Below are 21070 nucleotides of genomic sequence, written 5' to 3' on the forward strand. Positions count from 1 at the left end.
CAGGCAGCTCCAAGCCCCATCCAGCCTGGTCACAATGCCTGTCTCCATTTTGTGTGACAGCCTGTGGCAGTGAACTGGTTGTCCAAGGAATTCAGTCTTCAGGGATGGTGAGCTGGAATGTGCAGTGTCCTTGTCCATTCCCTGGGCTGCAGGCAGGACACTGTGGCACAAACAGAGCCACATCCTTCCCAGCCATGGCTCTGGGAGAAGAACTGTGGCAGTGAGGATGAGCTGCCCAGTCTCACTCAGGGTTCCTCTCCATACCAGGCAGTCAGCTGGGAGAACATGGCATTTGTCTTCCTGAACCGCTTCCTGGACCTCTCAGATGTGAGTATGGTCTGTGGGGGGAGGGCTGTCTCTCTAAAGTGACAGTGGGCTGTAGGGCCACCACAGACCCCCAGCCTGGCCAGGGCACACCTGAGGCTCCTGTGTGGCAGCACATTGGAGCTCGTACTGATGGAGAGAGCCCCCGAACCTGACTCAGTGTGTGTCTGGAGAGCAATGGGCGCCCTCACACTACCTGTGGGAGGACCTGCACAGCCCTGCCCAAATCACCCTGGGCATGCCAATGCCCCCATGCACATGGCAGCAAAGAGCACATTGGCCTGACTATTTAGGCCTGAAATCCTCATGGCTGCAGATGCCATTACAGCTTTCAGCATGATCGCACTCTAGTTGTTCCAACAGAAGAAAAACTACTTGCAGAGTGAAGGCCATGGCCCAGTGATTTGGCCACTGTGATACAAGACTCGGGAGCCCTCTCAGCCCCTTCCTTGACCAGCAAGTTGGCCATCAGGAACACCAAATCCAAGGGAGCTGACAGACCTCACTGTGCCAGACTCCCAAGTGCTGTCAGCAGCTGCTGGGGAAAAACAAAAGTCCCCGATTACATCTTTCCCTTCTTTGATGCCACCTGAATAGGACAGTGTCTGAGAGACACTGCAGAGTGTTGTCATGGATGACAGGAGGGCCTGGTCACCACAGCACGAACAGGCAGGGGCCTCCTCACCATGAATTGTACTGTGAGCTCTACAACTGGCATTGCCTGGTGCTCTACCACTTCTTTCCCAGGCCATTGAAGAAGGGAACCTGGATTCCCTGGACCATTCCGATTTTCAGAGGACAGACATTCCCTTTGAAGTGCCACTTCCAGCCCATCAGCATGTATCTGTGAGTGTCACCTGTCTTCCTCAGCTGCTGTGAGGAGTGATGCTGCTTCAGGGCCCTTTGAACAGGGATTGGGGGGATTGCAGAGACTGCAGGGGGTGGAAACAGACCCAGCACTGCCACCTTCTGCCTGTCCCCCCACTGCAAGCACACACACACGCACAGACGTGTGCACACACCTGTGTACACAAACACGTGTGCACAGACGTGTCGCACACACACGTGCACATACCTGTGTACACACACACACACACACTCTCATGCTCTCCAACATACACACACTCAACCACCATTGTGCACCATGCACGTGTGTGTTGTGTGCACATCGTGCACGCCCAAGTCCTGCTCTCCCATGTGCTCCCTGGTGCTGCGGGGCTGCAGCCAGGCAGCAGCATCACAATTCCAGGCCATGCACTGGCCTTTGCCCACAGGAGGAGCAGCGGGAGGAGGTGAGGGACTGGGTGCTCACCATGTCCATGGACCAGCGGCTGGAGCAGGTGCTGCCGCAGGATGAACGCAACACCTACGAAGCCTCTCTGGTAGCAGCAGGTACCGGGGTGCACTCCCTGCCCTGTGTGCTGACAGGTAAGCTCCAGGCCAGCTCACTCAGACAAGAGATGACACAGTGCCGTGCAGGGAGTGGGAACATGTTGCAGGGTAGGTCTGGGAGGAGGTCTGGGCTGTGCTGTAAGAGGAGTGGAAAGACTGTGTGGCTGTGGGGAACCAGCTCTGCTGGAGGAGATAGGACTCTCTGTTACTGTGGGGGTGAGTGAGTGCTGGAACAGGTTGCACAGCAATTGTGAGATTGCCATCCTTAGAGACAGTCAAAAGCTGTCTGGACACAACCGTGGGCTGGGGTGGCCCTGCCTGAGCAGGAAGTTGAACCATACAGACCCCAGAGCAATTCTGACCTCAGCCGCTCTGTGATTCAGTGATAGCTCAGGCTGGCACAGCTCTGCCTAGGGACTCCAGGATGGCCAGCACAGACAGTTGTGAATGGGCAGCACCTGGTCCTGCTCTGCAGTGCAGGACTTAAAAAGGGTCAGAGACGGGGGAGCAGGGATGGGCCACCAGGAACAGGGCTCTAGCTCCAAAAGTCAGAAGCTGGGTGCCATCGTTGGACCTACTCACTTGGGTGTCATTGCCCAAGGGCAGTTCAGCCTTCATCTTCATTTGATCCTACCACTCTGGGCACCCCTTTTTCATTTTGGTCTCCTAGAGACCAAGGCAGCATTATTCCCAACACACTCTGCTGTTGGGGCAGCCCCAGCCACAGCACAGGGAAGGGGTGCACCAAGTGGGGGCCCGCTGTGGGTCTCAGCTTGTTCTGCATGTGTTGCTTTGTGCCCAGGGTACCCAGTGCTAAGAAACAAGATCGAATTGAGGCCAGGCCGAGAAGTGAAGAAGGATGCGTGGTACAAGTTCATGATGGCTGTCAAGGTGAGCCAGAACCCCATGGGCAGGGAGACAGGCTGTGGGTGGGGTTCAGCCCCTCATGCTGACAATACAGCATCCTTCTGGGTGAGCCATTGTCTCAGGGCAGTTCATTGCACTCTCCTGACAGTGCTGCTGGGTGGGGATTAACAGACCCAGTCCTGCCAGTCCACGGGGTGCCTTCAGGCAGGGGGGACAGAGGTGCCCACTTTTAGTGCCAAGGCCTCTCTTGTTTTGCAGACATCCCACAGCCCTGCGGGCCAGGATGTGATCGAGTTCCTCCGACGGTGGTGTGGGGGACTGCCAAGCACCAGCTTCTCATTCCAGTGAGCAGGACTGTGGCAGCTTTCAGGCCTGTTCTTCAGCACCTTCCACATCCAATAAACATGTTATCTCAACCCTGCAGTGCTCCTGTTTGCCAGGGGATGCTGAGCCCAGAACACCTGCAGCTGCTGGGCACAGGGCTGTAAACCCTGTACATGTGTCTCAACCCCCACATCCATGGGTGACTGTCACAATGGCACCATGGCTCTGTCAACATCCCTGTGCCTGGGGAGTGGCAAGCAGGGAGATGGGCTCACAGAGTAGCTGCATTTTCCTTCCCTTGGCAGGCCTCACTCCCAACCAGCACTCACCTGGCAGAGCCACTCAGAACAGCCAGTGTGGAAAGGAAAAGTTTATTTATTCAAAAAACTAGAGATCCACACCACAGGGATTCTTCCCCTTCTGTTCCCTGACATGTCTGAGCACAGGCACAGCCAGCTGACATGCCTGCAATGACAACAGGACTTGGGCCCCAGCACCTCTGCCCACCCTCATCACTGCTGACAGAAACCAACAGAGCCTTCAGCACACCAGGAAGGGCCTGGCAGCTTGGGGAGAAGATGGGAGAGCATCTGGGGCCCACAGCACCTGCTGACCTGCAGGGTCCATCCCAGGTGGGGTGGTGGAGCTGGGGGGAGGGGGGAAGGCACACCTCTCACCCCTGCAGCCCACCTTATGCACACCAACACTGCAGAAGGTGTGACATCACCTTGCTGGATCACAGCACTCCTGCAGCACCACCTGGGAGTGAAGGAGCACGTGTCAGTGCCAGGCTGTGCTGCAGGGCCCAGCATCATGCTGACTCCTCTGCCCATGTTCTTAGGAAGAGGTGTTTTGAGGGGCTAATGTAGGCATGGACCCTCTTGATGGCAGAGCCTGCTCTCCCCGTCCCAAGCACAGCCCACGTGGTGTGCTCACCACTCCAGCTACGCATGAGACTGAGCAAGTCCTGCCAGGAGCTGCTGCCTCTCACGGGGCGGCTTCTCCATTGCTGCATTTGGCCTGGCCAGCTAGAGAGGAAAAAAAAGACAAAAGTGGAGTGGGACAAGGATATGTGATGGGCAGTGTTCTCACAAGAAAAGAACAGGCCTGGCTACCAGGGGGATGAAGAAGAGGGTCCCTCTGCAACTCCCCATGAAGGGCTGCTGGTCTGGCACCTAGGCTGGCTAGAAGAGGTTCCAACCAGCATCCCCCCCCCCCCCCGTAGTCCTGCACAGCCTCGTTGTTCCCAGCAGAACCCAGCACCTTCCAAATGCAGCACAAAGGCAGCAATCATGGGGGAGATACAGGGAGATCCGTCCAGCTCAAAACGGCGTACCTGCTCTTTGCCATAGCTGTGTGCACAGGGCCCGATGCCCTGGAAGACTAGAGCCACCAAACAGCACCTGCCTGACAGCACAGCTTCTGCAGCTGCCAGCAGCAAGGAGGGGAACCAGAGGGCCAGGGCTGTGTCCTGTGGAGCAGGGGATCAGAGGAACGTGGGCACTGCACCAGGCCATCTGAACACACTCAGCAGAGACTGTGTGGGCAGCAGGGGAAAGAAGGGGGAGAAGGAGAGAGAAGGGAAACAGGAGGGAGAGTGAGAGGGAAAAGAGACGAGAGGAAGCAGAGAGAAAGAGGCTGATGATGGGAGGACCGGGGGTGTGCAGTGACCCTGCAGACTCACATAGATGCGCGTGGTGTTGAAGGGACAGTCATTAGTCGCAATGGCTGAACGGGCGTCCATGGGCAGCGCGGAGCTGTTGCAGCCCCTGACCAGGTGTGTGCCCCGGCTGTGCACCGTGAGGGCAATGGCCAGCGCCAGCCCCACACTGCACGCGGTGGACAGGAGGCAGTTCAGCAGAGATACGCTCAGCAGGGTCCAGTGCTGCAGGCAGCAAGAATACGAGTGGGACTGGCACGAGTGTGCAGAAACGCTCAGGCCAGGAACCTACGTCTCTGCAGAGCTGCTCCCCCGAGGGAGCACACACCATCTCTTGCCTCTTCCAGGATGGCTCAGCCTTACCCTCGGATGAGGCTCTCGCACCTTTTGCATCCTTTACCCCCTGTGAGCTCGGCACCACTGGACGCCCCTTCCCTCGGGCTCGGTGGAGACCCCCACACGGGCCACACAGGCTCGGCCGAGTGCCGGGAGCCCCCAGCCGCAGCCCAGCCCGGCGCACCCCGAACCCTGTCCGCCAACTCTGCGAGCCCACGCAGGACCCCCGACCCGGCTGCAGCTTCGCCCATCGAAGCGCTTCTGCTCCAGGACGGTGCACCCGCTGCTCCCACCCTCCCGGGGCCGAGCCGGGCACAGGCGACACCTGCAGCGCCGGCAGCCGCCGCCGACGCGGAAGGAGCTCGCGGGGCCAAGGTCCAGGGGAGCGGCTGCCGGCGAGGCAGGGCCGAGCCGAGGCCCCCCGCCCGCTCGGCCCCACAGCCCCGCACTCACCAGGGCCGCCCGGGACAGGTTGTGCGACACCAGGATGGCGACGATGCCCGCCGCGATGCTCTGCGGGGAGACCTGCGCTCAGCATGGCCCGGGCAGGGCAGGGCCCGCCGCCCCCCGCCCGGTCCGGCCCCGCTCACCAGCAGCCCCGAGCACACCGACACCACGTTGGCCGCCGCGTATTCGGGGGTGACAGCGCGGCGGGCGCCGGCCACATGCCGCAGGACCGAGCCGTGCACGATGGCGCCCAGCACGAGGCTGCCGTGGCCCAGCACGATTAGCCCCAGTCCTGTGCGCATCAGCCGCCGCGGCTCCGCCAGCGCTCCCGGACCCCACTGCCCCCGGGCCATGGCTGCCGCCGCCGCCCCGCCGAGCGCCACCGCCCTCGCACCGCCCCGGGGAAGGGACGGGCGGCCTCGGCCCGGCCCCCCCGCCCCGCCCGGAAAGAGGCGGCACTCGCGTATTTACAAAACAGTTTATTAAAAATAGGAAATGATAGAAATGAGATGCAGGAGCCGCGGCTCAGCCCCGCTGCGCGCTGGGACGAGCCTGGGCCCCGGGGCCGCTGCAGGCCCGGGAGTTCGCGGAAGGGCGGGGGGGCTGCAGGGGCCGCGGGGCCGCAGCCCGGGGCCAGCACACGCCGCGGCCCCAGGCGGGTGCGAACCAGTAAACAAAGTGCAGCCGGGGGCGGGAGCGAAGCGCCGGGCGGGGACTGGGGGACGAGCCCGGCCACCCCTAGGCCCAAGGCGCGGGAATGGGGGGGGAGTGACGGGGGGTGCAGGGCTTAGGGGCTCAGCCCTGCTTACTTTTAAATAAAAAAAAAAAAAAAAAAAAGAAAAAAAGAAAAAAAAGAAAAAACCCATTTCTGTGCTGTGCAAAAGACACTTTGTACAATTCAAACAGAACAAACTCCATGCACATGAATAGGGCTGCAGAACACCCCAAGCCAGGCCTCAACTCCGCAGCACAACCTGGCAAATCCCAACAAAAACAGGGCTGGAAATAATACTGATGCGCAAAGTCCCCTTTACGAGGCGGGCAGGGAGGACTGTCGCTGAGCCCAGCCACGGCACATGCAGGATGAGCTTCCAAGCACTGCAGCTGGGGTCTTGTGGATGCCCGACAGTGGTGGGCAGACACAGATGGGTCGCAGGCAGCGAGGCCACGCTGGCTGCCCAGGAGCCATGGGGTTAAGATGACACAGTCACTGCCGTCAGGGCTCCATTCCGAGTGTAGTAGAACTTGCTAAATGCCTCTTCAAGTAAACAGGTGAGTCTGCTCTGGTCAGCCTGGGGAGAACAAAGATAGTCAGGGGTAAGCCCCATCCACTCAAAGCTGAGAGCATGGCTGGAGTCCCCCAGGACAGGGACATGGCTTATTTCTCCTGCCTCCCCCTCCCCAAAAAGGGCTGATGTGGCATAAACCATTGAACTCTGAAAAAGGAACACAGGCCTATAGTCCTACCTGAGCCCCTGCTTACCTCGCTGATGAATCCAAGCTGGACCAGTTCAGCTGCCAGCTCCTGGATGTTGTCATCTGCAACACAAGGAAAGGTGTCAGTCCTTGGGTCCAAGGGTGCTGCTGGCCCCAGTGAACCTCGGCAGGGGCAGAAGGGTACTTACTGGGCTGCAGGTCACAGCTCAAGTGTCGATTCAACTTGTCTTCCAGTTTCAGCAGCAGTGTCAGCTGCAGGGCAAAGAAATTCTCATGAGGGACTGCAGTCCTGCAGGCTGCCATGGCAAGCCCAAAGCAACCCTAGAAATGCTCCCTGGGATGGGAACCACCCCTCCAGAGCCCCACAGGGATCTAAAAGAACAGCCACTGCCAGTTCCATCCTAAACTGCAGCTGGCAGCACCATCCTGCACTGGAAGCCAGGTCAGCAGCAGGCACAGGCCTGGCTCAGGCTCTGGGTCCTGACAGTGGCAGCTGCAGCAGTGCAGGGTTACCCCAGGCACCCGCAGCACATCAGAGCCATGAGCCCTGCACAGCTGCCCCAGCCTCCCCCAGCTCAGCCAGACGTAGAAACATACGTGGTGCTTCACCCCCTCCTCCACAGACTCGATGTTGCACTGCATCAGTACCACCTGGAACAGAGGCACAGACCCCATAAGCAGCTGCCCCACACACCTGCCTGGCGATGGGAGTGGGAGACGGAGCCCCCAGCGCTCACCTTGCGGGTCTCCACCTCAGCGGGCTCTGGGGTTGGGGTTTTCACTGACGGGGGAGCAATGGGAGATTTCACCACGACCTGCTGGGGCTGCTGGGGTCGTGGCATCCCAAAAGCTGTGAGGGGATAGATTCCATTCCTACAAGGAAGGAGCAGCATCTCAGGTTACACCTCTCCAAATTTTTTCCAGTCTCCCACACAATGAAACGTGTCTTTTAAAAAGCCCCTCTTACCTCACATCCTCCAGGAACTTGTCCAGCTCCAGAGCTGGAGATTGTGAGAAACTGTAAAACAAAATGTCCTGAGATGAGAAATCATCTCACAGTACCATCCACTTGGGTCTCTTGGGGTGCAGTTTCAAATCCCCATGTCCTGGGCTGTGTCCATGGGCAGGATGGGTGTGGACAGAGGCAGCTATTGGTGTGACAAGCTCTAATCTTCCCTTAAGGACACAACTATCCATAGGAGCTAAGGATGAGGCAGCAGTTATGGCAGAGCCAGTGTCACATCCCTCAGAACTGTCCAACACACAGTTATTTGGCCCAATGACACCGTTCCTGGCCAGGTGTTTCACAAACACCTGCCGTACCAGGTCCCTGGTTGCAACAAACACTTGGAACAGCCAAACCCCTGTCTCAAGGCTGCTCTAAAGCATTGCAGAGATGAGGCAAGGACTGCAAAGCTGCTGGAAGCCTGACAGGATATCCACAAGTGCTTTGCGGCCCCACAAGTCTGGTATGGGCTGCATACCTGCCTCAGATCCCACACCACTCTCCAGCCCCTCCCACACCCCCAGCAGCTGGGATCATCCCATACTCTAACACAGCAGTAGTTTTCAACAAATTTTACAATTTTTTTCTGGCAGCTTGGTTTGCATGGCAGTCTGATGAACCATCCAGAAATGATGCTGACATTTCAAGTCGTTGCTGCTTTCTTTTCCAGCACCTCTGAGGTACAGCACTACCAAAAAGAGAGTTCCAGGCTGATACCCACAGATAGCCAAGCCCGCAGAGATTGACGTCCCATGTACGTAAAGGATCTCTCTTGCACAGCTTTGGCTGTTCACTTGTTGTCCTCCATTTTGAACTTATATCAAGAACATTCCAAAGGGAATTCCATACTACTGTTTCCTAGCGCTGTGACAACTGGAACCTCGGGTTTTTGAAGGGTCTCTGTGGCTCAGAGAGCTACTTATATGGATGGAGGTGTTGTTCCTTGTCATCTTGGTTACTCTTGTTCAGCAGCCTGAGCATCCCAGAACTCTGGGCTCCCCTGGAAGCACCCTAGGCTTCTCTGGGAATACAGTATTCACATCTTAGTCTTCAGCTAATCTCTCGACTAGCCAAGGCTTTGTTATCCAAAATGTACATCACTTTTTGGCACTCTGCTTGCTCCATACATACTACAGTCACTCCCTCAGGGAGCCTCCCCTACAGTGTAGGCAGTGCTGTGTGTCACTGACAGCTGCCTCAACTGCCTTTCCCAGTGCATAGTGTGGAATAAGAAGCTCCATTAGGAAAATGCTGAGGAAGCCCTTTCTTTGAAGTGCTGGACACCATCTGGCTAGTCTGTGACTGCCAGCACCTCCTCAAACTGTTCAGCCATGTTTTGCTGGGGACTGATCCAACTACAGTGTGTTCATTTCACCCCTCCATCTGGGGAACAATTCATCTCAGCTGCAAATAATCTGCTCTCAGGACATGGGTGCAAGGTCTCCTTCCACCCAGGAATCACCCTCCCCAGAAGTGTGTGTGCCCAGACAGTGACTGCTCCTTCACCTCCATCTCCACCAGCTCCCATTGGCACCCAGTTGTTGGGGTTCCTCCCCCCTGCCATGGGGCCCTGGGAGAGGGGACCCTGGGGTAGAGGCATGGCCCAGGCATGGGGTCTCCCTGCTCCCCGGTCACACGTACCCTAATCCTGTTCACCACTGGTTATTTTGTGTTCCCCTGCCTGGGGAGGACCCTGCTGCTCCCATGATTAAGAGTTCCTGGGCTGGACCCCGGCCATGTGGCTGGAGAATGAAGATCTCTGAAACTTCTATCAAGAATGGGTCCCTATTTCTTTCCACGGGCCTCGCTGCCTAATGCATGTTGCAGGAGACCCCACTGCAACACCCCATCAGTGGTGAAACACCAACACTAAGCTGATGTGCAGAGTCTCAGGCAGAGCCTGTGGTGCTCACACCAGTGCCCCTGCACTGCTTCCCTGGGCAGCCCCCCTGAGCACACCACGGGGACTCACATCATCTTGACTCCTTCCCTGTCCTCATGATTGATCTCTGCCAACACTGCGTTCATGTCAAGGTTTTTGGTCATTTCTTCTAAAGCATTTTCAGGAATCATATCTATTAAAAAAAAGGAGTAAGTTAGAGCAATTGCAGTTCCTCTCCAGCCTCAGAAAAGCAATGAAAAGTGCAGAGGCCTTATGCTCTCCGATGCTCTCGGAGGAGGTCAGGCACCATGGCCCTCCTGGCCCCACAGCAATCACAACCACATCTGACAGCCAGGTACCTGCAGAGAAGCAGGGGGGTGGGGAGGGGCGTTCCCAGGGTGCCAGCTCAGTGGGGTGAGCACTGACAGCTCAGCAAGGCTCTGCAGAGCACTGACTGATGTGGGGACGTGGCTCCCAGGGCTCTGTACTCACGCTGGTGCCCAACGATGCAGTGAGCAGCCAACAGCTTCAGCGATGGCACCTCAAACAGCGCCTGGTGGAACAGGAGCTCCCGGGCCGTGGGGCGCCTGCCAGGGTCCTGTTCTAGACACTTCTGAATGAACTCCTAAAGACAAAACCTGCGTGAGACAACAAGCAATGCCACCAGAGCAATTCAGGGCGCTGACCCCTTGGCTCACCCGCTGCAGGGGATCCTCCAGCAGCTGGATGGCACTGTTGATGGCCTCCTGCGGCACATAGGACGACTCCCCGTTCCCCTGGATCTCCAGCACTGCCATCTGCAAACAGAGTAGGGCATCAGACTCCACTGGGAATAGCAGACTGCATGGAAGATAGGCTCAAGGAAACCACTGCCAAGCATGAGATCACCACAGCCAAGCTGTTTGGGGGTACTTAAGGTCACATTTGGAGAGACAGAGAGAATGGCGTCTCATTACAACAGCTTGCACCTAGTACCCCAAAAGACTGCCCGGGAGCCCTGGGAGCTCTGCCAGCAACAACCTGGACAGTAAGTGTCTCCATTCTGAACCTCATGATCCATTGGCCTGTCATTCTGTTTGGTAATTCCATAATGAAGCGGTGACTGGATCACTGCCAGGATCTGACAGTGTCCCTTCAGGTTCTGTGAATAGCTCTGCATCACAGAACAAGAGCAAGCACACAACTCATCAAGAATGGGCTCCAGCCAACTACACAGACATTGATTCTGAGTTAGAAAAGGCTGGAAAATATTGCAGAGAACATCTCTGCATTCAGCTTAAGTTTTGTTTCCTAAAAGTTGCATCTTTCCACAGTTCTCTTCCTGGTTCACTTATGGAACGTGCAGCACAGGTTGAGGGTTCCTTGTGTTGGCTCTTTCTGGTAATTCTCAGAAAATACACCTAACAACAACTCCCATTACCTGGACTTGGACCTACTGACTGCAAGGACAGAGGAAGCACGAAGCTGCTACGACCAGGTATGTCAGACACATTGACTGCAATCAACATCTGTAGCAGATGGGCACAGGATAGCCCAGAAAAAGCAATAGACTGCAGCTGTCCTCTGCTCCAGACACCCCAGGCACTGAGCACATACATAACAGCTTGCAGCAGTGACTATTCCTTCCAGCCAGTGGGTCCCACTTCAGGACTGGCTAAGACCTGCTAAGTAATTTCATTACCTGTTAGGAATTTTGGGAAGCACTGCAAATCACTGAGCCATTTACTTCTCAGTGAGGCACTTGGGGGAGCCTCCATAGGGATCCCTCCAAGGCAAAGTGCACTTGGCTCTGAGCAAAAAACACACTTGTCACCGAGCAAACCCACCCATGGCCACAGCCTTTCCAGAGCTATCTCTTTCCTGAGATTCATCATTTCTGTCCCACAGCCCATGTTCAACACTTACCTCCAGTGCACACATCCCAAAGGAGTAGATGTCCACAGCAGTGGTGACATTGGCAACTTCTGTAACACAGAAATAGCACTGTTATCAGTCAGCTCTGCACTCAGCAGCACCACTGCACCAGACTGGGACAGTCCTGCAGCTTCTGCCTCCTCTGCTACCAAAGAACAGAGATGAAGCATTTCAGCAGGCAAATGGCTCAGAACTGTTAAGGTGCCATCTGTCAGGAGCCTGGAGCTGAGAGCAAGGTGCAGAGCAGCTTGGAAGCATCATTAAGGCCAAAAAAACCCTGGGCTTGCAGCCACAGCCACGCCATACCTCCATATTCCGGGGCAAAGAAGTGCAGGTTCTTCTGCTCCTCACGACAGGTCTTCACATGGTTGTTAATTGTGTCTGGTGCCACTAGAAGAAAACCAGGAATGCTTAGGATACAGGAAACCATAGCCCATTCCTGATGAAATCCCAGGGAACACCTGCAACTCCAGGCCCTTGGTGCCCAAAGGGGCAGAATGGTGGCATTAAGGTGAGTCTTCGAAGTCCTCATCTCTTGTCACCTGCCCCAATACATTCCTGCATTGTTTCCTTGGCAGCTTAGCATCACTCTCCAAGGGAAAACCTGGAGACCACAGCTGCTGCCTACTGGGAAGACAAGCTGGGAACAACTCCCAGTTGAAATGCCTAAATTCAATCAGATCTATAGCATTTGTCACAAGCAACTCGTTCAGAACAGCAGCCTGAGGAACAGCCAGAGATGCCAAGGTCACTGCAATTGGTCACCACCTCGGGGTTCTGGGAGGCTGGACCTACGAGGCGTCTCTTCCATGTATCAGGAGGATCCTGGTGCCAAAGTACCTCCAGACAAGAATCAAGCCAAGCTGCTGAAGGAGGGGAGGTGCCCACCCAGACAGCAGAACCTCCCAGCAGCCAGCACCTCCACAAACCACTTGGAGCTATGGGGAGGAAATAACTTGCAGCCACAATAACAGTGAGCAGAGCACAAATATGGACGCCCATGAAAGATAAGCCTGTGGGACAGCCACCTCTGCAGAGACTGAAAACAACTCTCCAAAACTAAGCAGCTGTCTCTGTCAGGGAGAAACACGGAGGTGGGCAGGAGGCACAGAGCCACCACCCATTTGAAGTTCTACTGTCACACTGGAATGCGCCCAGTCCCAGAGTCTCAGGCCCATGTCCCACCTGGTCATCCTCCCGGACAATCAAAATCAGTCCTGGTCTGTGCTCGCACAATGTGGGCTGACACAGGACGTGCCAAACCACTTGTATTTTTCCACACCCAAGAGGATTCCCAGCTGAGTGACTAGTTACCAGTCTCAGAGGAAAGATGTTCTTTGGGCTCTAGTCAGACAAGAAGGATCTCCCTTGGTAACTCAGCTCAGCCTTGCTGTGTCACACATACCCAATCATATAACCCGATCCGAGCACTGGAAGCAGAGCTTGCTCCAATAGCTAGGGGCTTCTTTACCAACCAACCATTCACAAGTAACTGCTTCCTGTTCCCTGTGTTAGCTCTGATCCTAAGAGTCCAGCAAGATGACTTCATTCCTAGTGCTCACCTGTTCCCAGACATCACCAGATCCTCTCACCTTCACATCACCAAGCAGCATAAGCTACATTCTTTGCCTTCTCCTAGGACCTGTTCTGTTTTCCCAGTGACACTGACTGCTTTGGACAAGTTCTAGCCACGGCCATGCACAATCACACCAGTTCTCTCTACTGGGGACTCTGACCCAAAGGATCTCAACACCCCCCACATGACAAGAAGCTCAAAGCCTCCCTTGAGGAGCCAGCAAATGCCTGATCCTCGTCAGTACCCAAATGATGAGCTCTGGACTTTTATGCACCTTTGTATTTTGCATTCCTGAGTCAGTTACAACTGGAGTTTGTCCAGTCCTATGGACTGGACAGGATGTGTTCCTGTGCTGCTGGAGCCAACCCCTTAGCCCCAACCCTGTCACCACACATCCATCCAGTGCCAGACTTGGAACACAGAGTAAAGCACCTGTGGCTTGTCCAGCACACTGGGTTCTCATACCAGGCCTTCTAAAGAGAGTATTTAAGGCCTCAGAAACCCTTCTGTTCTAACATCAGATTTATATTGTTGTTTATGGGATCCTGGATGTCTCTGTGCCCAATGCAGTGTACAGGAACTATCATACAGATGTTTGTGATACCTGTTAAACCTGCAGCTACTGCAGGCATGTCAGAGGGATTCCCAGTGGTGAACTAGACAATCTGGAGACACAAAATAACTTATTTTTTAACTCTTCTATTTGTTCTGCCTTTCTTATCAGTAAAACGCATTGCAAAAGGAAACAGGAACCAAAAACTCAACAACCTGGTTCTGCCAAATATGGAGCAGAACCAGACAAGGATAAAGTCACCCTCCACACAATGTTGTGATCAGCTTCATTTTCCAGTGTGTCTTTAAAACCTATTAATACTACATGTTGGATGGTCCAGTCCACTATCCAGGCACTCTGTTCTTGGCTCCTGAGCCCATTTAAGGACAGGGTTGAGGCAGTAATCAATCACAGAACAGATTATCAACAGAAAGCTCAGCGGTGACAGCTGACACACTCCCATACCAGACAGGCAGGTAGAGTGGAAGCCCAGCCTCCATCTACAGTGTCCTTAATGAGGTCCAGCCAGCCTTGATAATGAGCTACTCTGCATCCAGGTCTTACAGACCTTCTGCAGTAGCACCAGCATTTCTGGAAAGAACCAAGCTCACCCTGTCTGTGGGAACCTCCAACTCAGATACAGAGAACTGACATACAGGCAGCTCTGAATTTGCTGCTGTGGGTCAGCCAGGGACCTGTCCCCTCTGGTACTCTGGTCCTTGTGCTTCGTAACTTGCTGAGTCCCACTGGAGTGTTTTTCCATCACTGTTGCAGAGATTGTCTCTGTGGCTGGGTTTGATCAGCCACACTTGGCAGGGAATCTGCCTGTTCCAGCCATTTATATCCCAGCTCATGTGCAGCTTGACTGGAGTGACAGGTGTCACCTCACTCTGTTATCGCAGAGCTGAGGCAGCACAGGATCAATGATATCAGACCCCCAGAATCTCCTATGTTTCTCAGAGCTAAGCAGGGACAGCCCTGCCAGACACAGTTCTGCCCTATGTATCACTGACAGCACAACCTGCTTCTGAGGTCAGCTCTGAAAAACTCCCTGCAGGTGTGCCCAACACAGCAGGCAGAAGTGCTGTTACAACTGTAACAGGATTTTAGATGCTAAGACAAGAAACTTTGGGTTTGGTCTGGTCACTATTGCAGGTCATCTTGGTGCATGGGTCACTTAGCACTGATGGGCTTGAGAGCTTCACCTGAGCCTACATTTTAAACCAACCTCCTGATTGTACAAGGTAAGAACACACACCAGAAGTTACTCTGACACATGTTGTCCTACCCGACGCACACACAGCTGCTATGTGCCACCTATTCCTATATTCTCAAACTGGCTCCACGATGTGCATCATTGGATGGATGAAGGCTGAGGATGGTTATGTTAAGTGAGACAAATGATGAAGACCACAAAGGAAAGTCAGATCACCAACAATAATGGATGTGTCTTTCTCAGCCACAAGAAGGTGACTACAAGGGGCAGATTACAAGACACAGCCCCATGGGATTGACAAATCTGGTGTGCAATTAGCAGAGATTAATTTTAGAAAAAGATTCAGCCAAATACGGTGTCTGAGCAGGGCAGGTCATAGGAAGAGATGTGAAGCACAGCAGAGGGTAGGACAAGCAACCTGTCATTGACAAGCTGAACTCAATCTGACAATAAAAGCATAAAAAGAGATAATCAGCATTCCTACAGTAACATGCTGTAGCTGGTCAGACTTCCCAAACCCTCAAAAACATACAAAGAGCTGGCCAGAATAAGTGGACAACCTGTGTACCCACTGGTTGTTAGCAGTGCCAGCTAAGGGCAATGGTGGCATTCCTTCCTAGCTGTCCCCACAGCAGGTTTAGCAGAGGTGCCTGGGCCTACAGCCCCCTGCTCTGGAACACTCGATGCTGCAGAGGACATTTCCCTCTTGTGCAGTGTCCATCTCACACTTGCCTTTATTCTGCATTCAGAACTTCCTCCTTGCAGGCAGGAAAGATAGCCTGTCCCACAGCCCCCCCATGGCCTTGTCCCATGGCTCTGCCTCTCCTCCTGCAGCAGCCACTGAGCTGCTCAGGTTCTTGCAAGCATGTCAGCATGCTGCAAAGCAGAACATGACTCCGTTCCTCAGCAAAGGGCTCAGTGCCCTGTCCAACAGAAAGCAGGGGGAAACCAGGTGTCAGTGAGAAGGATCAACAACTGAGCTGTAAGATTGTCCCAGGCTTGCTGTGCAAGCCATCAATGGGACAATTAACTGCTGTACCACCAGGGACCCAGAAATTATCAACTGAACCCAAGATGACCTCTGCAGCTATAAAGGGGTGACCACAGGGCCAGGAGAGACATGAGGCCACATTATTATCCCCTGCACTCATATGCCCCAGACACTTTTCATTCCTGCAAAAGGGTACAAGACTGCACAAACCCATGACGTTACACAGTTTGCTTTCTCTGCACACAGTGATAACAAAAGCTTTTTTATTAGGGAGGGCAAGGCCTAGAAAATAAGGAACTAGGAAGCTATTTGGCACAAAAAGCATACAGCCATTAAACAAAGAGTCAAACAGGAAGAAGTGTCAGATTTATGCTGATCACATAAAAGCTCCCTACAGCCCTCACATCTCTATCAGGGATTGCAAACAGCATTTGCAAAATGTCTGCAACCCTGAGTCACTAGAAGCAACAGGATTTTATTATTTTTAACAGTTGAGTATCATTAACTGAAGAGGCAAATAGGTTCAGTGTATGAAAAGTTCACTACACACTGTTCCCAGTGCCAGGTAAAGCTCCCCATCTGCTTACACACATATGCACTCCTGCCACATCTACTGACATTGCTTCCCAGCAGGAAACCACTACATCCTCTAAAACACTGCCCATGGTTCACTCCAGAGGAAACACTGCTGGAGCAGAATCAGTGGTACTGGCAACAGAGAGTTAGTGTCACACAAAAACTGGAGAAGGCTACTCTCCACAGTAACTAATGCAGAATCAAAATCATGGCATGGTTGATGTGGGAAGAGACCTGTGGAGGTCACCTTGTCCAACCCCCCTGTTCCAGCAAGGACACCCAGAGCTGGCTGCCCAGGACCACGTCTAGGTGGCTTTTGGGTAACTCCAAGGATGGAGACTCCATCACTGCCTTGGGCAGCCTGTCCTTGTGCCACCACCACACTGAGAATGCCCGGGGTCCAGAGCGCTGAGCAGAGGGCCAGGAACATGCCCTCCCTCCTCTGGCGAGGCTTTGCCTAATGCAGCCCAGGGCATCATCAGCTACTTTTGGGACAAGGGCACACACTCCTGTCAATGAGCCACAGAGGGACATGATCACACTGTGTCACATTTCTCATGAAGCAAGCAGGTGGTATTTTTGTATTTAAAAGAATACTTCGGGTTCTAAGTTGACGTGTTTGACCACACCCATTACATGGAAGCAGAAAGTGGAAGTAGGCAGAGCAGGAAAAACAAGAACAGATAAAGAAGAGCTGTAAGATTAGTACCTGTCAATCCTGGCTGCATGAAGGCTTTTAAGCAGGGACTTAGGAGCTTATTGGCACTTTATCTGGAAGAGTTCATGATACAAACAACTTCATCCCTAACAAAGTGTTGAGAGATCTGAAATCTGCACCCAAAACCAAGTTCCACATTCTAGACCAGAAGAATGAAGGTCTCACTGACCGTGCAATCCCCTGCTTGGGCTACACCATCTAACTGCAATGCAATATTGATATGAAAAAGATATACATCTTCACATCACACTGCAAGAGTTACATGCAATCAGAAGAAACAAGAACAGACATTCACTGAAATGCTACTGACTGAGCTACTCTGGAGGAATCATCTACTCCCAGAAGACAGACATATACTGGAAAACAAGTCCTCAGAAACATGACTGTGAAAATGATCTGTTGTGAGCAGCTCTGCTTAGCAGAAACAGGGATTGAACCAATATAAATGCACATTCTAAAATGCAATTAGGGTCCACAAGTTCAAGAATTTCAAGTACAACTTTCCCAAATTTCAAACTCCACATCTGTGATTATCATTGTTCCACAAAATGCCAAAGGGACCTTGGGAGATTTAACCCACAGCGAAGTTCACCCGTGGAAGCAGGTGTCAGAGTGCAAACACGGCTTGGCCCACACAGTTCCACACCTAAACCAGAAACCTGTCCAGGTTGGGAGGGACCTCTTGAGAAGACAGCTCACTCCCTGCTCAGGCAGAGCCAGCCACCACAGGCTGCCCTTGCTTGTTTGTGTTTAAGTGATCTTTCCAGAACTGGCACAAAGGAGCTTCCTAAACTGCTGAAGCCTTCAATCAAAGGGCCCTGAAAGGAGAAGACACCTGCAACTGCAATGATAATATCAGAATGGGTGAATGAAGACCTGGATGACTATAATCCACATACCCATACCCATTGGGAAAGTCACATAAAAGCAGAGAAAAAACAGAGCCAAACAGAACTGAAGCAGCAATGCCTTTGATGCAACACAGAAATAACAATGACCTCAGAAAATGGATATTTCATAACCTGGAGCACTGAACCGAGACATTTAAACCTTTTAAAATATCCTATTTAACTGAAAACAACAACCAGTCTAGATGATCATAGTTTTCTGGTGTTTTCATGAATGAGGTGAACCACACAGAGGGTACACTGAGCTAGGGAAGTAAGTACTAGGAGCAGCAGCCAGCTTTTAAATCTTCTGCAAAATAAAAATTAGTTTATTACTGTCACAGCATAGAAGGAACATCTTTGCCACCAAGGTCACCAGTTCTTACCACTAAATTGGACCTTGAAATCCCACCACCCTCCCCCAGACACACACACTGAACATGTGGTCAGCAGGAGGCACCTGGAACTTCCAGCACGGACAGAACCCATGGACTGCCACTCACCCATGGCTGCTACTCCTACCTTGAGATCTGTGCTTACAGAAAAACCCAGGGCAGCTCTCTGGAACTGTTTCTGCCACTCTAGTAATCACAGCAGCAGCTACAGCATTGTACCATTACAATTAAAATCAACCTCATGCTATTCAACCCAGTTTGTTCAACGGTTTCTCAAGAACAACCCAAATGAGAAGCGTCTTCACTTGGAGACAGACTTTTACACCAAGAGCCTCACAGACAACACAGACCCATGGCAGACAAAGCTTTTAAAAAAAAAGCCAGGCCCCCCCCCCCCCCAAAAAGTAGCCTGGATCTGACCTTGGACTTTCTGAAGCCTTCTAGACAAAAAGTTCCACTCAAAACTATTTCTTTGCCCAATCTCATTACCAGCAGCACCTGTAGTCACAGACAAACCTTACTAATATCTGCCTTAGTTTTGCCAAGTTTCTAAGGAACCAAAAATGTTTGGCTTGGTAGAGAATGTGCTTGACTCACACATAAAACCGTACAGTTAGAAAAGCTAAAGTACTTCAATTCATGTTACATCTTCCTAAATCAATGCCAACATGCCATTTTTATGGCAGATTTTTCTGCCTGATGACTTCAATTATCCATTGTTTTTCCTTTAAAATCACACTTGCCATAGTTGAAAAAATAAAAAAGCCAGATCCAAAATATCCTACTAACCTCTTATTTCTACATCACCTCAGGTGTCTGTTAAGAATGTGGAAACCAGCATGACATTCAAAAATCAGGCAACAAAATCCAAGGGAGTGAAGTGATGACTAAAGTAAGATTAGTTATGAAAGCATGTCACTCACAGCCTCATTAGCTCAATGCTCAAGCAAAACAGGAGCCTTACACCCTATATTTAGTGTTTTCAAATGCAAATCACTGTTCAAGATCTATGGCTTAAACAATTCCCAGCTCTTGTATCAACAGTACCTCTTGGTACAACAGACTGTTAGAACAAGCTCACAACTAACCATCCAGGAAAGCTCAGTATTCCAAGGCCATCTGATGCTGTTCCAACGCAGGTGAGGTACCACAGCATCTCCTTACGCCTGCCGAGTGCTGGCTCAGGCCCCTCCTGCCCTTCTAGAACTTCCTGCCCTTCTAGAACAGGCCTTTGGTTCCGTTCACAGGGGTGACTTCATTCTGGAGAAATGGCTGGCCAGCCCTCAGCCTTGCTGCCCTCAGTGTGGCTGAGCCCAGGCTCAGTCAGGCTCCCATTTTGTGGGCTTTTTCCTGGACCAGTCTGCTTGCTGCTGCTCTGCCATCCTGCCCAGCCTGCAGCCATCCCCAGGGACACCTGCCCTCCTCAGGATGCAAGCCCTAACTACGTCACCATCCCCCTCAGCTACACCAGATCTCAGATTCAGCTTTATGGGAGCCTCTGATCAGCTGGGGATGCAGAGTGGCACAGCGGGTCCTCCCGCCAACACCTGGAAGGCACAGAGCCCATCTGGTCAGGCCCTTCCCCTTTCCACCACTTCCAGCTGACGGTTGGTAGGTTCCCAACTCAGTAGAAACAAAGTCTAACCATCGAGAATAACCCTGATGGCAAAAAATAAAATAAATAATTATTTTAAATATAACATGGTGTTCTATGCAATAGAGTTACAAATTGCAGCACTCAAATCCTTCTCTGGCTCCCACCAGCCCAACTCCCTCCTCATATGCACAGATCTCCCCAAAACCAGAGATTTGTCTGGGGAAGCATCAATAGCCAAGCTTACTTCAACCCAGGGACTCATTTGGGGCAGGACGGCTCTGGCCATCAGGAGCCAGACACATTCACTGAAACATTGATCTTAAAACCAACACATCTAAGGAGTTCAAACTACAAGCAAGCAATTGGATAGCCAAGCACACAGTGGGGGCTAGTCCAGGGCTGGGTCCCAGCCAAGGGCAGCAGAGCAGCAGCAGGGAAGAGCCTAATGGACGTGGGAAGTTCAGCTGGGAAGAGCTCAGAACAAGGCATGGCTTGTTGACATGCAGGAGCCAGCATGCACAGGGCCCGTGGACTAGCACACGCTAAGAACATGGAGAGGGAGAAAACTAACAACCAGGAGACTTCACAAAGGGCAGTGCTCCCTCTCTGTAAGGCTCTGGCCAAGAGCACAAGGAACAGTTTGCATCCCAGCACAGAACACAAGCTCTCCAAGCAGGATGCACCTAAGCCAAACAGTTTTACACACAGCCTTATAGCAAGGGAACACTGTAAATAGATCAGTGTGTATGTTTGTGTGTTACAAATATAGATATACACACACATATATATATAAATATATATATATATACAGATACACACAGAGATAAAATCATGTACATGACATAAGTGGAGTCACATCACAGGAGCGGAGAAGTTTGCTCACCATTAGCAAATATCCTATGAAAGACTGTTGTAACAGAGCAGCCCGTGAGCGGGAAGTAAAACGAGATAAAGTCAATGAGTTGGTGAACA

General features: G+C 52.6%; 3 protein-coding genes across 7 annotated transcripts in view; 1 reads left to right on the forward strand and 2 right to left on the reverse strand.

The window, feature by feature from the left end:
* IFT172 (intraflagellar transport 172) overlaps positions 1-2999 on the forward strand; it is a 38268-nt gene extending 35269 nt beyond the window's left edge. For all 3 annotated transcript variants that reach the window (XM_042029380.1, XM_042029381.1, XM_042029382.1), the window contains 5 exons: positions 268-327; positions 1072-1170; positions 1599-1752; positions 2519-2607; positions 2842-2999. In XM_042029380.1, the coding sequence (XP_041885314.1) occupies positions 268-327; positions 1072-1170; positions 1599-1752; positions 2519-2607; positions 2842-2931 (492 nt within the window). In that variant the 3' untranslated portion in view covers positions 2932-2999. The remainder of the gene's footprint in view (positions 1-267; positions 328-1071; positions 1171-1598; positions 1753-2518; positions 2608-2841) is intronic.
* Positions 3000-3262: 263 nt separating this feature from the next.
* On the reverse strand, positions 3263-5742 carry KRTCAP3 (keratinocyte associated protein 3). 2 transcript variants are annotated; one of them, XM_042029422.1, is made up of 6 exons: positions 5494-5742; positions 5357-5416; positions 4592-4792; positions 4244-4378; positions 3844-3935; positions 3263-3666 (listed from the first exon to the last, which is right to left on the reverse strand). In XM_042029422.1, the coding sequence occupies exons 1-5, from the start codon at positions 5701-5703 to the stop codon at positions 3852-3854; spliced, it is 690 nt and encodes a 229-aa protein (XP_041885356.1). In that variant the 5' UTR covers positions 5704-5742; the 3' UTR covers positions 3263-3666; positions 3844-3851. The 2 variants fall into 2 exon arrangements, with proteins under 2 accessions (XP_041885356.1, XP_041885355.1); XM_042029421.1 differs by having other exon boundaries at positions 3263-3935.
* Positions 5743-5814: 72 nt separating this feature from the next.
* Positions 5815-21070, reverse strand: part of NRBP1 (nuclear receptor binding protein 1) — a 34002-nt gene continuing 18746 nt past the window's right edge. Inside the window, exons 8-19 of one of the 2 annotated variants that reach the window (XM_042029401.1) lie at positions 20982-21005; positions 11896-11979; positions 11581-11639; positions 10374-10472; positions 10168-10300; positions 9766-9868; positions 7755-7805; positions 7525-7660; positions 7385-7438; positions 6976-7039; positions 6834-6889; positions 5815-6642 (exon numbers count right to left, since the gene is read on the reverse strand). In XM_042029401.1, coding sequence (XP_041885335.1) covers positions 6544-6642; positions 6834-6889; positions 6976-7039; positions 7385-7438; positions 7525-7660; positions 7755-7805; positions 9766-9868; positions 10168-10300; positions 10374-10472; positions 11581-11639; positions 11896-11979; positions 20982-21005 — 962 coding nt within the window. In that variant the 3' untranslated portion in view covers positions 5815-6543. The remainder of the gene's footprint in view (positions 6643-6833; positions 6890-6975; positions 7040-7384; positions 7439-7524; positions 7661-7754; positions 7806-9765; positions 9869-10167; positions 10301-10373; positions 10473-11580; positions 11640-11895; positions 11980-20981; positions 21006-21070) is intronic. The other variant, XM_042029402.1, reaches the window with a different exon arrangement.

The sequence above is a fragment of the Corvus kubaryi genome, unplaced genomic scaffold, assembly GCF_017639235.1.
Source record: "Corvus kubaryi isolate FWS band 111438036 unplaced genomic scaffold, C.kubaryi_AGA036_p1.0 37323, whole genome shotgun sequence".
Classification (NCBI taxonomy): Eukaryota; Metazoa; Chordata; class Aves; order Passeriformes; family Corvidae; genus Corvus; species Corvus kubaryi.

Bases quoted from the DNA above. Each gene is read 5' to 3' on its own strand.
- KRTCAP3 (XM_042029422.1), bottom strand. From the start codon at position 5,703: ATGGCCCGGGGGCAGTGGGGTCCGGGAGCGCTGGCGGAGCCGCGGCGG. The intron at 4,793-5,356 runs GTGAGTGCGGGG...TGCTGCCTGCAG, and splicing joins ACCTGTCCCGGGCGGCCCTG to CACTGGACCCTGCTGAGCGT. The intron at 3,936-4,243 runs GTACGCCGTTTT...TTTCCTCTCTAG, and splicing joins ACAGCTATGGCAAAGAGCAG to CTGGCCAGGCCAAATGCAGC.